The following is a 13,454-nucleotide window of genomic DNA, read 5'->3' as shown; positions in this document are numbered from 1 at the left end:
TTATGTTGGGGAGGTATGTGGCTAGTACAGCATGCAGGCTATGTATCTTATTGTTTAGTCTTCTAATGTTTAAGTGGCATATTAGGAGGGAGTTGACCAGTCTGTGGGAGAATGGTGGGCTGGTAGGATTTTGAGTTAAGGTTGGGCCTGGATTAGGATGGATGTCCCCATCTTTGGTTATGTTTTTTCTTGGATACGCTAGTAGTCTAATAACTTTGAATAGTAGTTTTAGTTCATATTTGGATTTCAGTGTTGATTGGAGTGGTTTTTTTTAGAAGCAAGTGGTTGGAATTTATAATTTTTGGGGTAGTGTAGTAGCGGGCAAGTTCCGCAGTCAATGGAGGTAGGAGGGTCTTGGTTTGGCATTTTGGATAAGAGAAACCTACGAATGTGAGATTTTCATAGCTAGTAAGAAAGTATGGCAGAATTAAGAGTGGTAAGATAAGAGGAAGGAGTTTATAATTATTTATAGACATGTTATATGTCATCAATGGGTGGGGTCAATGTGCTTCAGAGGAATAGTAGTGGTTAAACAGTAAAGTGGTGGGGGGGGAATTAGAGAGGAAGTTGTGTAGGTTGGAGAGGAAGTAGGGGTGTGGCCTAGTGGCTATAAATGTAGACACAGTGGGGGCGGGTGGGATAAGGGGGCAGGGAGGGGAGCAAAGCGAGCCCGAGCGAGGGTGAAGCAGAGCGGGGCTAACCCAGTCCCAGTGTTTGGTCCTATGAGTGGGGTAAATAGTCTGATAGTGTAAGTAAGCAGATTGGAGTACAGGCTTGAAATTCAACATAAGCAAATTGGAGTACAGGCTTGAAATTCAACAAACATATACAGTTGTAAAATGTCTAATACAATTCAACATAAATAGGCATTTACAATTGTAAACACTTACTGGAGAGACACGGAGCCCTTCATGGGGCCTGTAATAGAGTGGATTGTAGTTTTACAAATGGTGCCTGCCACAGGCAATATTTATTAACTCTGGGATTGTCTTAAGGTAATAAACAGGGGAGGGGAGAACAAGGGTGTGAGCAGGCAGTTCTTTGTACTGCTGCTAATGAGCCAAAGCAAGACAAGTATGTGTTAAGAACAATCACAATTGACCAACTGATCTAAAACTGTAAGTCTTGTCTTAATTTCTCAGGTAGAAAACCAGGATAACCTTGTATCAGTAGGCTACTGTGGTATAGTTTAAATAAACAAACACACAGTATTGATCAGTTATTGATACTATTTGCTAACAGAAGGGAATAAGAGAAAGTGGAAGATGTGTGTGTGTGTGGTGGTGGTGGTGGTGGTGGTGGTGGGGGGGGCTGCTTACAGCCAAAGCACAGTGCTCTCCAGGGGAAAATGAAGATTGGCTCAAACAGTTAGACACTTACTCAAAGTTAACTGTAGCTGTTTGCAGACAGTTCAGACCCAGACTGCACTTTTCTTATAGGAATGTTAAAGGTGGTACCAGAGTTGAATACTTAAGAGTGGTGTTAGGTTGGAGAGACACTGAGCCTTCATGGGGCCTGTAGCAGAGTGGATTGGGTTACCCATATGAATTCTGTAAGCTCTCCCACATTTTATCTGGTCTCTGACACATTGAGTGAAATTCTGTTTACACTTTTTACTAGCCTGTTTAATGGCATCCATACTGCATAAATACACACAAAGACATTTTACCAATTTTACAGGAACACAGTTGGCCACACTGCTTACTGTAGATGGTTAGAAATACAAATATCATCCAAAGAAACTCTAGACCAAAAATCCGCAGACATAGACAGAGTCCTCAGCTACTGTACTCCTGGGAGGCCCTCATGGAAGGATATTTCGGAGCACCGCTGAAGCAAAAAAGCTCTCCTTCTGGAAGTCAAATCCAATTTGCAATGAGAAATAAATGTGTGAGATGAGGACCAAGTAGCTGCAGAACAAATATCATCCAAAGAAACTCATGGACCAAAAAGCCACAGACGTAGCCATCGATCTAGTAGAATGAGCTCTCACCTCACCCGGAAGGGACATGCCTCTGTCCTTATAGACCTGAAAGATGCATGAAGAAATACATCTAGCAATAGTGACATTGGAGATGCGTTTCCCCAAAAAGGGTTTATAGAAGAATACAAACAATTGATCATATTTACAGAATTTTTTTTGTCCTGTGTAAATAGAATCATAACTGCCTATGAACATCCAGCAGGTGGAGTTTGTATTCCATCTTGTTAGTAAAATTAGGAAAGAACACAGGCAAATTTATGGTCTAGTTGATATTGACTGGTGATACCACCTTAGGAAGAAAGGATGGATTGGTCCGAAAGGAAACCCTATCTTTGTGAAAAAAACATATATGGAACTTTGATGGATAAGGCCTGCAGTTCTGAAACTCTTTTGGCAGAGGTAATAGCCATCAGAAAAGCTGTTTTCCCCAAGATAAATATTTCAGATCTGCGGTAGCAGCAGGCTCGAAAGGCGATGCGACCAAGGCTTGAAGAACCAGAGTAAGGTCCCATGGGGGAACAGGATCCTTGACCAGGGGGCGAAACAAAAAGGTGCTTTTAATAAAGGCCTTACACAGTCTGGAGGAAGCTAGAGGTGCAGAATTCTCACCCACATGAAAATGAGAAATGCCAGCCAACTGAACCTTGACAGTAAAAGAACTAGCTCAGTGTTGAAAAATATCAGCTAGAAAATCAAGAATGGCAGAAACAAGAGCTGTGTAGGGGTTTAAACTCCTTTGAGAGGCCCAAAAGGAAAAATGTTCCCACTTGCTGCGATAAACTTTCCTGGTCGAAGACGTATGAGCAGCCACCAAAATAGACCTAACTGAGGAGGATAATCCAGGAGTCCTAGCAATCATGGGAACTGGAGCAGCCAAGCTGTGACCTTCAAACTATCCAGACTCGGATGAGAAACCCCAGAAGGGTGTAAAATCAGATCCTGAATGAGATCCAAGATAGAGCCAGAAGGTGAGATGAAATGAAGGGAAACCATACCTGGCGAGGCTAAAATGGGGCAATGAGGATCACTTTGCTCCCCAGTCAATGAGATTTCTGTAAGAATCTCAGAATAAGAGGTACTGGAGGGTAAGCATATAGAAGACTGGGAGGTCAAGCATGTACTAGAGCATTTCTGGGAGACTCCCCTGACAGGGGGTTCAGAGCGAAAAACTCACTGCACTTCACGTTGGAAGGAGATGTGAAAAGATCGCAGCAATGTTGACCCCATTACATGGAAGATCTGTTCCGCTACTGAAAGATTCAGAGACCACTCATAAGGCATCAGAATAGCCCGACTTAGCCTGTCCGCTAGAATGTTGGACCATCCCGGAATGTGCTTTGCGATGAGAAAATGACCGGTGGAGATTGTGACGCCCGTGCCCTGGCCCAGCAATCAAGGAAACTCAATCCTCACCACTAACACCAAACAGGGCGTCACATATAGGAGAAAGGATAACAAAATACATACAGTAAAGTGCAATTTCCCTTAAGAGCACACAGAGATCACAGTCAGTCTGGGGCTGGTTGCTCCCTTGCTCTCCAGGTCCCCAATAAGACTCTCCACTGGCATAGCTATAGGGTCCAGATCTCAGCCTAGCTGGCAAGCTAACCTCCAGTGTCCTCTCTGCCCAATCAGTGCTTTGTGTCCCTGCCCATGTAGCTGACACACACTTTGAGAAGTATTTATACAACTTCACTAACACTCCTGGGAAAGGCTGACAGTCTCCAGCTGTGCCCCTGTACCCAGACTATACAGTAGTACTTCCTGCCACCACCAGCTACCAAATCATCCTTAAAAGGGTTTCCAATTATTACTGTGCAATATTATTATCCAACAGTAAGTGTGACTAAACAATCTTAAGACTCAGAGTAGCTTTGCACAATAAACTATAAATATGCAATGTACTCTAGAGCTTAACTTATCTCTATGCAAACCAGCCACAGTTAAAAGGTTTAAAAATATTTAATAATAAATACTAAAAACACAAGACACTACTTCTACATCACAGTGCTATTCAAGAGTTTGGAGATCACACAAACTTAAAATAATTCAGTAGTACAGTTCTAACAGAAAAACACAGTCTAATATTTTCTAATTCCTAGCTATTGCTACAAGAAAACATACTTCTAAAGTAACTTACTTGCATAGAGCATAAGGCAGTGTTAAGTTGGATATCAAGACAAAACTGCTTAATAATCTCTGGTTCTCACTGTTTAAATTGCTATTGCAGTTTTGATAAACATTACATCATACATTACATTTTCCTGGTGTTCCCAGGCTGACAGATTAACTAAATTTACATTCTTAACATCTCCCTTTTGTCATCTTGCAGCTGGTCAGGAACAGAGTAATAAAAATACATTTGCATGTTTAAATCTAGCAAATTAACTCATAGTTAAAAACAATAGAAAGAATGTGTTAGTCCAGACAGAATGACTCTGAGCTCTGGAGATCAAAGGATAGATCTGAAATCATTTTAACTTCAAAAGAAAGATTTGAAATGCTTGACTTAGTTTCCCTTACTGCAGATGGCAATGTTGCTACAATCTTGAAGTTCAACATTGTACAGTATTTTCTTTCATTTAAGAAACAAGCCTGTATTTTACATTTATATTTACAAATGTCAGAATTATGTATCAAATTCTATTTGGCTGGGCTGGTAGCCTTTACCCATCGCTACCAGTCTTCACAGAGATCGCCCATTCCCACTCTTTCATGGCCTCGCAACAAAGCCGATAAGATCTGGTCTCTCCCGGTTTGTTGATATACTAGACCACTGACATGTCTGCCTGAACAGCAATTGTTCCCAGAGGAAGAAAGGCATAAAGGGCCTGCAATGCTAAAAGGACCACTCTAATCTCTACAACATTTATATGCAAGCTGGTCTCTACAGGAGACCACTAGCCTTGGACTGTCCTGCCCAAACAATACCCCCCCCACCAGAGTTGGGAGGCATCTGTGGTCACTGTGGCTTGGGCCGGGGCTAGAACAAAGGGTCATCTCTCCAACATGTCCAGAGAACACATCCACCATATGAGGGATAACCGACAGACTTGACTGAGTTGAATTGTATACGCCAACAGACATTCCAACAGTGGCCATTGTACAGCTAGAGTCCACTGCAGAATTCTCATGTGTAACCAGGCACATGGGAGAAGCGTTATAGTCACCGCTATTGAGCCTAAGGCCATCAACACTGATTCTGCCATTGGGAGATGAGAATGGTAGATCAGAGAGACATGCATCCTCAAGTTTTGTATCCTCTCAGAGAGCAGGAAGATTTTGCACTGTAAAGTACTTATCCTTGAACCAATGTAGTCTATCAGATGTACAGGATCTAGGAGGGAGTTGGATGTGTTGATTGCGCTCACCAAACACAGGGCAAAGATCAAGAAAATTCCTGGTTTAGGAGAGTAGACACCTGGTGGGAGAAGTGAGGAGCCAATCGTCCAGGTACAGATAGCCCAGAGTCCCCTGAAGCCTCATGTGAGTCGCTACCACCACCATCTCTTTGGTGAACACCCTGGGGGCTGTGATGAGACCAAAGGGTAGGGCTCAGTATTGGTAATGATCGACTCCTAGCCGGAAGCAGAGGAACCTCCTTGAGCTTCTGTGCATTTATGTGATAGTAAACATCCTGGATGTCTAATGAGCATATCCAGTCAGTCTCTTGCAGGTACGACATGGACTGTAAATGTGACCACCCAGAACTTCTCTTTGGCAACAGACAGGTTCAGGGTAGAAAGGTCCAGAATAGGCCTCAAGTCCCCCATTTTCTTTGGCACCAAAAAGAAACTGGAATAGAAGCCTGATGCAGACTGATCTAGGGGGGATGGTTTTGATGGCTCATTTTGCTAGCAGCTTGTAAATTTTCTGTGCTGCTGCCTCCCTTTGCATGGGTAGTACATCTGGGAGATTTGGGGGGACTCACAAAGGGGATAGACTATCCTTTGGATATGATCTGATGTTATGGACTCCCATACCACAAGGTGCAAGGACAATCGTCCCCAGACGATCTCCAGAGTAGAGTAGTCAGGCCCACCCCTCAGGGTTGCTGCCTGGGTCGGTCAGAGAAAGGTTCGCGAGACCCAAAATTCCTCGGACCCCCTCTAACTCTGGGCTGGCATGCATTCTGTCCCCCTCTGCCTATGGGAGGAGAAGAGCCCTGAGTGTACTGGGAATACTGTGACTTCTGGACCCACATCTTCTTCTGCCCTCTCTGGTTCCGGAAAAAGAACCTTTGAGGGTTCGAGAAGTAGATCCCCTCAGCAGACAGCATCTTCCGTCCTTCTCACTCTGGACTAATGTCTCTGACGGTCTTACTAAAAAGAGTAAGAGCCGTCATAAGAGACATTGGCAAACAACGCCTTGAAAGGTTCCGAAAATTGGCAATCTAAGCCAGGCATTGCAGCTCATAGACACGCCGGACTCCGTTGTCCTAGCCACTCCTTCAGTAGCATGTGAAAGCAGTCGCATGGACGTGTAGGTGACAGCTTTCAAAGCAGCCTTCCTTGCTGAGACAGAGACCCTATCCACCTGCGATATGGACTTGGGGGGAGACTCCTCTAACTTCTTTACCAGGTCACATTGGAGTCTCATGACATGGGCCAGGTAGTTCAGCACCCCAACAGAAAAGGTAGCTGAAGCGTAAACCCGCATCCCTAGGCCATCCATCATCAGTGATGCTCTGTCAGGAGGATGAACAGAGGAACTCTCCTGGGCTAGTTCCTTCTTAGTGGCTGCTGCTGCTACCACCATAACATCTACAGGGGAGCCCTTGTTCCATGCCAGCCTATCAGAAGGTGGACTGAGAATTTTGTCAGGTCTTTTAGGAATTGGTTCCACAGTGTCTGGCTCCTTCCATGCCCGCGAGGTGATCAGGTCCACCAAGGGATCTGTGGGAGGTGACCTGGGGGAACCTTCCCCATCATCCAAGTCCATATCCTCTGTGAGGAACTCTGGTGATTCTAAGTGCCTTCTCTTGCACGTATGCTTGCGAGGCACTGGTGGGGCTCACCGGGGAGGGACTCGCAAGCCACTTGTTTCTCAGGGGGAACAGTCTAGGGCTCCTTGAGCATGGGCTGTCCCTCTGGTAAAATGATGGGAATCAGAGAGAGAGCTGAGGGGGTCAGGGCGGAGTCTGAGTGGGCAGTCAGGAGTCCCTATCCAGTGGAGAGACTCTTTCTACCAAGTTGAATGCCAAGGGAGAACAAACCTCACATGAAACCAATAAGGAGGCTGGTATCCCCGGATCTGATGAGAGAATTGGAGCCAGGCCTGAAGGAGATGGAGCTCCGAGGGACTGAACTTAACCCAACAAAGGTGGAGCCGATGAAAAAAGTTCCACTCCCTCGGATCAGACACCCAAGCTCTGGCTCCAGAGAGAGGCTCGGATCCAAACTAGTCAGATTCAACATGCCCCTGGCAGCTGTCAGCGTCGAGGAAGCAGGTACAGTTGGTGCCAACCCCCTGAGTAAAGCTATTCTTGGATCTGAATACTTTGAACCAGAAGGATGGATCGGAGAAGGAGAAAACTGTTGGAAAAAGGGAAGTGAGCTCCCCCTCGAGAGGGGGCTAGCACGACCCCCATCTGGATCTGATTAAGACTGAACCTAATCATTTTATCCATGTCGACTTCAGATAAAAACTGGGTGGACTTCGAGGCCACAGACTCCAACCTTGCAAGTCGGGGCACCGAGGCCCTAGATGCAGAACGTGTCTCCTCCGGCTCCGGTGAAAACCTCGGAGACTGGAGCCAAGGGGAGTCATGGATCGTAAGAGTCTTGACCAGTGAAGAGAGGTCCAGAGACCTCTTACGTTTTTCCCTCTACTTCTACTCTCTCCACTTATCTCTGCCCCTTTTCCACTCCACTTCTGCAGGCTTTTGCACAGGAGGTAGAGTCCCAGCCTGGGAAGGAGGGAGAAGCCAAGGGACGATAATGAGAGGTGGCCACAGCAGCCGCTGTGACCAAAGCCAAAGATGAGGCAACTGCCTCAGAAGGGGGAAGAAGGCCTTTCAGGGCCAACTTGGCCTTCCCATCTTTAAGGGGAGTGCGGGTTAAACCCCACGCATATAGTGCAGTCTGTGTTAAAATGGGCCATGCCCAAGCACATGACACAGAGTGTGGCCATCTACAGGTGATAACTTTTGACCACACAGTGCATCTTTTAAATATAAGCTCATCGGCTATGGTAACAGTGGAAAGAATAACTGAAAAAAATATTACATCTTTCTCACTGAAAACACCCACTCACCACACAGAACAGACGGGGGAGCAAAAAAACACAACTACTCTAAACTAAGCTAACAACTCTAAAATTAGAAAACTCAACGCACCAAGTGAGGGGAGGAGAAAGGGGAACCTACACTATCACTACCTAAAGCTTAGAAAGAAAGAAAAAAGAGATTTTTCTAAAAGTTTACATCCACTTACAACCTGGAGCTCTGGAGATCACAATGCTTCAGCTAGCCACGGCAAATGAGATCTGGGGGTTGGAACATAGTGGAGGTGTATTATGGGTAAGGGTAGGAGCTTGGAGCTCGGAGCAGATGCTAGTAAATTTGCCGGCTCGGATCAGATACAGATCCGGCAGGGTGAAGACTAAATGAGGTAAAGTAATTCAGATGTTCTGTAGTTACTTGAAAAGCTGGTGAAACAAAGCTGGCAGATGCAGATTCGAAATCTTTGAATTCACCGACTTGAATTATTTATGGCACACTGCTTCCTTCCTGCACAGTACTCTCACTCCAGATCCAGACATCTGGGGAACTGTACTGCTGCAAACTGAGGAAACTGAAGTGCTCCTATTCAGGACTCAATCATGTACATAAATGTTAGTTGCTTCACTTTTACTGATGTGACCTTATACAAGGCACCAGTCCCCCTGTGTTCGAATACAGGCTAGGCTTACCACTGAAATATTAAATGCAGATATTCGTGCTGCTTGCAGAAACCAATGTCTGATTAATGCACTGAACTTTGCAGACTATTAACCTTTTCAGCACTATATATATTAACTTTTGCGCAGTTACTTAATAAAACAACTTGTCTATGTAACAGACAACACGTACAATAATGTCACAGTTTACAGATTTTAATGTCTCTGGTTTTAACTTCTGAGGTATCATTCATATGTGCGTTGAGAACAAACGTGTTCCGACATGTACCAGATCTAACAAAAAAATCAGCTCCATCATCAAACACTTTCACTGTTCTTTATATACATTTTTGTTTGAAAGCAGTCTTTGGAATTTGCAGTCTGTTAAAGTCAGTAATTTGGTATTTTCTGAATTCATACAAGTCTGTTCATTGTATTCTTTTTCAAGGTGAATAATCTTAAATGTTCAGGGAGTCTTTTCTGTTTGAGGATGTTTCTGTATGAAAGCAGTATTCAGATACCTGTTTTTTTATCCGTTTTCCTTGAAGCCTGTACCAAGTACCGGACATTTTGTTAATGCATTCAGTTGGATGCCTTTCTGCTTCTCAGCTGAGAGCAGTTTAATCCTTTAATATATACGTGCCAACAAACAGAAATGTACATGCATCTAAGTGATATTTTCCTACATATATTCTAGCAAGCAGAAGTGTACATGCACTGTTATACTTTACTAGCTATATATTCTAACAAACAGAAGTGTATAGTGTATGTGCACTATGTCTAAATATATATATATATATATATATATATATATATATATATATATATATATATAAATAAAAACATAAATAAAAACACACGCATCTAAAAGCCAGGTAAGCACACATTTCTGTGAACTAATTTTTTTTCTGTTTACAATTTCAGTGTGCACATATAAAACTGTGCAAAGCAACAAGGCATGCCTGAGCCTTGTCACAAAATCCAATAGTGTGCTTGTGTCACACACGCAAGCTTCAGAATAAGGGCTACAAAAAGCCATTCTTAAGCAGTACAGTTCACACTAAATGGTTAAATGATCCCCTCTCCTGAAGAACAGTTTCTATGCCATTTATTTTGTACTAAGTCAGAAGAAATCAAAGTATTTTTGAAACTATGTACATTTTTAAGTGCACCAATATCCTGCAGGGTGTGTGTGGTACATTAATCTGAGCATGGCAGATTTAACTACTACCACATGTACATTAGCCCAGTGTTTTCTTGGGGCACCACTGACTTGGGTGGTTGTACTCAAAGATGGTGTGCACAATTTAAATGCTCACCAGAAAATCCTACATTCTCCACAACATGAAGTTTTACACAGCACTGACATTCTCCAAATTTCTACTGAATGAAATTGAAACACTTCATATCCAAGTTTTAGCATTTCTTCATGTGACTGCAGACTGCTATACAAAACACACCACCTAATTTTTATTTTGTTTACCAGGGGTAGAGCACTGATCTAACTTAGCCATTTGCTGGTTGAGCTAGTCCCAAGCTTACTGCTGACACAGAAGCTAGCAAAGAAATTCCTTCCCACACTATCGGAAAGAAGGCGGACACAAATAATACATACGTTTTGAACAGAATCTCAAACATGGGAGAAACACACAACACACACCACACACACACACACACACAAACACACAAACACACACACACACACAAACACACACACACACACACACACACACACACACACACACACACACACACACACACACACACACACACACACCAATCTTTGCCCAATTAGGCCTTCAACTTTTGGTGAAGCATAATGCTGCAGTTTTTGGTGGCTTTTAGCATGTGTAGTGCAGGCTACAGAGAAACCGTTCAAAGTGCAGGAAGTACTACAAAAATGAAAGTATTCAATTTTTAACCTCCCCACCAAAAGAACCCTCTGTGCTATCCACAAAACAAATATGATTGTAAAACTGGTAAATGCCAAAACATTTCTTTTATAAAGCCCTGCTAAATATATCTGGAACTTATACGATTTATTCACAGTGGCTATACATGTGGTGACCAATTTACTCATGAAAAGCTATGAATATTTACAATATGCAAAAAATAACTACTTTATTTCAGACAACTCACTGTGGGATGACTTCATTTTCAGACACACTGCACAGGGGAAGTGCATACAACGGAGTTCCAAAAAGTCCATTGCTTGCATACGTTTTTTCTTTCTAGAAAAGACATGCAGAAACTTTGTGATTTAGAAGCAAGGCAAAAAAAAATATTAAAAGACTATTGTCATTGGAGTGACTGCAGAAAGGTATTCATACTACAATTTCATGACCTCTACTACAGACCATATTTTTAATGAAACCATGCAAAGTGGGTGAGAGACAAAATGCCACAAACAGAAAGACAATGGAATAAATGAGAGGCTGTCTACTGCTACTGACAAAAAAATACTTCATCACAACTCAATGTAGGCCTTATTAAACCTTGCAGAGAGAGAAATCTGTAGTATCCCTCGAAGTCTCAGAAAACCCCAGTATGAACCTATACTGGATCTAAAATAAACCAAGAAGACATTTCGTAGTGTGGAGGGTGTGATGTTCATTTCCAAAATTATTCACTTAAGTTCACTTAATAAAAATCGAACTGTAAAATTAACTACAAAATATGTGCAGTATATTCCATTTTTAACTGTGGACTACTGATTTTCTTTTCGATTATTTTGGAGCACATATTTTGTAGTTATATTTTACAGTTGAATTTTTATTAAGTGAACTAAGTGCACAACAATTTTGGAAGTGAACATCACACTTTCCACACTGAGAAGTTTCTTCTTGGCTTGTTTTGGCACCAGTATAGGTTGCATGCTGGGTTTTTCTGGGACTTTGAGGAATACCACGGATTTCTCTTTTTGCAAGGTTTGATAAGACCTACATTGAGTTGTGATGAAATGTTACACAACTTTTCTGGTAAATGATTAGTTCTCAGAGAAGACGGTTGACCAGTCAATGAGACAATATAGAAGTTTTACAAAATATATTAACCCAGTGTAGTGATCTTAAATCAGTCAGAAAGGTGTTTCAGGGCACTTAAGAGGGAAAGAATGAAATGAATGAGACAGCCATGAGAGAGAGAGCGCTCAGTAGCTGGGAGAAAGACATATCTCTATATATCCATATATCTATAAAACGACTATCAATTCCAATTAACCTGTTGCTTCAAGGCTACAATCACAAGTGGAACACATCTGACACTACAGACTAAAAATGTTTAAATATGGTAGTTTCTACAACTGCACAAGACCATTTTTAAACTAATATCCTTCATGTCTCGATTAAAATCATTGCTCACATTTACCTAGACACTTGATATGTGTAGCAGGGTGACATTAACAAATTCCTAAGGGTAACCTGGAGATGGTATATTTAAGCAATAAACCCACGCCTGGGTGTGGGTAATGCTGGATTTACCCACGGTTGGTGTGGTTTCGTCACAAGGGCGAAGCCAGAGTGGCCAAAGACAACCGTGGGTAAATCCAGCATTACCCACACCCAGAAGTGGGTTATTGCTATTATACAATGACATTAAGAAAAAAATACTTACTTTTCTTAAATAATGGCATTTTATAATGCCTCCGTGCTACCCTTCCATTGCTGTCTGGTATTCTGTGGCAGTTCTGATGTACTGCGCATGCATATGCTTACGCATCAGAGATGTGGGTGGAAACAATGGAGAAAGCAAGATCTCCATTGCTTTTTATAAAGTGTCTCGCTATGTTAAAGGAATTTAACATAGCGAGACAGCTTTAAAAAAATCAATGGAGAAAGGAAGATCTCAGTTACTTTTTTTAAAGCTGTCTCACTATGTTAAACTCCTTTAATATAGAGAGACAGTTTCTAAAAAGCAACGGAGATCTTGCGTTCTCCGTTGCTGTAAAAAAAAAAAAAAAAAAAAAAAAAAAAAAAAAAAAAAAAAAACTTTTTCCATTAGTATAAGTCTAATTTACAATGTGCATGCTGATCAATCAGCGTGCATGTTTTGGAATACTAATGGGGGGTTGTTGTATAATCTAATATTCATACTTTATTTCTTAGATGGCACATGTACTTATGAGCAGGAAAGAGCATCTTCTTGTGCTCTGTACACCTTCTGAGTTAACCAAGAACCCCCCCCCCCCCAAAAAAAAAGCCCGTCTCGACACGTCTGTTTCCCCATTTGTAATAGTAACCTAGAAACTAAGATCTGGGTCTGTATAAGTAACTTAGTTCACAAATTCCACAACATATACAGAAAGAAAACCCAATGAATGAAACTCAAGCTCCAGAATTCAAACCAATCTCTAAATCACACTGCCAGCAAAACAGAAAATGCAGAGTCAGACACTACAGGCAACATCAATATCTGGGAAAGTACGCCATTAGCAAGCTGGATACAGGTGTGCAGAGGCAGAAACTGAATGGCAGTAGTACAAGAATCCTACATAACAGTAGATTAGTAAAAACATTTTTAAAATGACACAGAATTATGCCAAAACACAAAAATGTAATAATTTACCATGCATCATCACACTTGGCCTTTTTTG

General features: G+C 42.2%; 1 protein-coding gene across 1 annotated transcript in view; it reads right to left on the bottom strand.

Moving 5' to 3' along the window:
* Positions 1-13,454, bottom strand: part of LOC122811525 — a 1,751,548-nt gene that overhangs the window by 1,490,378 nt on the left and 247,716 nt on the right. The window contains exon 2 of the mRNA XM_044083457.1: positions 11,003-11,094. Within this exon, the coding sequence (XP_043939392.1) occupies positions 11,003-11,094 (92 nt within the window). The remainder of the gene's footprint in view (positions 1-11,002; positions 11,095-13,454) is intronic.

Source organism: Protopterus annectens, chromosome 1.part0 (genome assembly GCF_019279795.1).
Source record: "Protopterus annectens isolate FY-2018-M chromosome 1.part0, PAN1.0, whole genome shotgun sequence".
NCBI lineage: Eukaryota > Metazoa > Chordata > Ceratodontiformes > Protopteridae > Protopterus > Protopterus annectens.
Note: the sequence above shows the minus strand (reverse complement) of the source record. Positions and strands in the feature narration are given on the sequence as shown.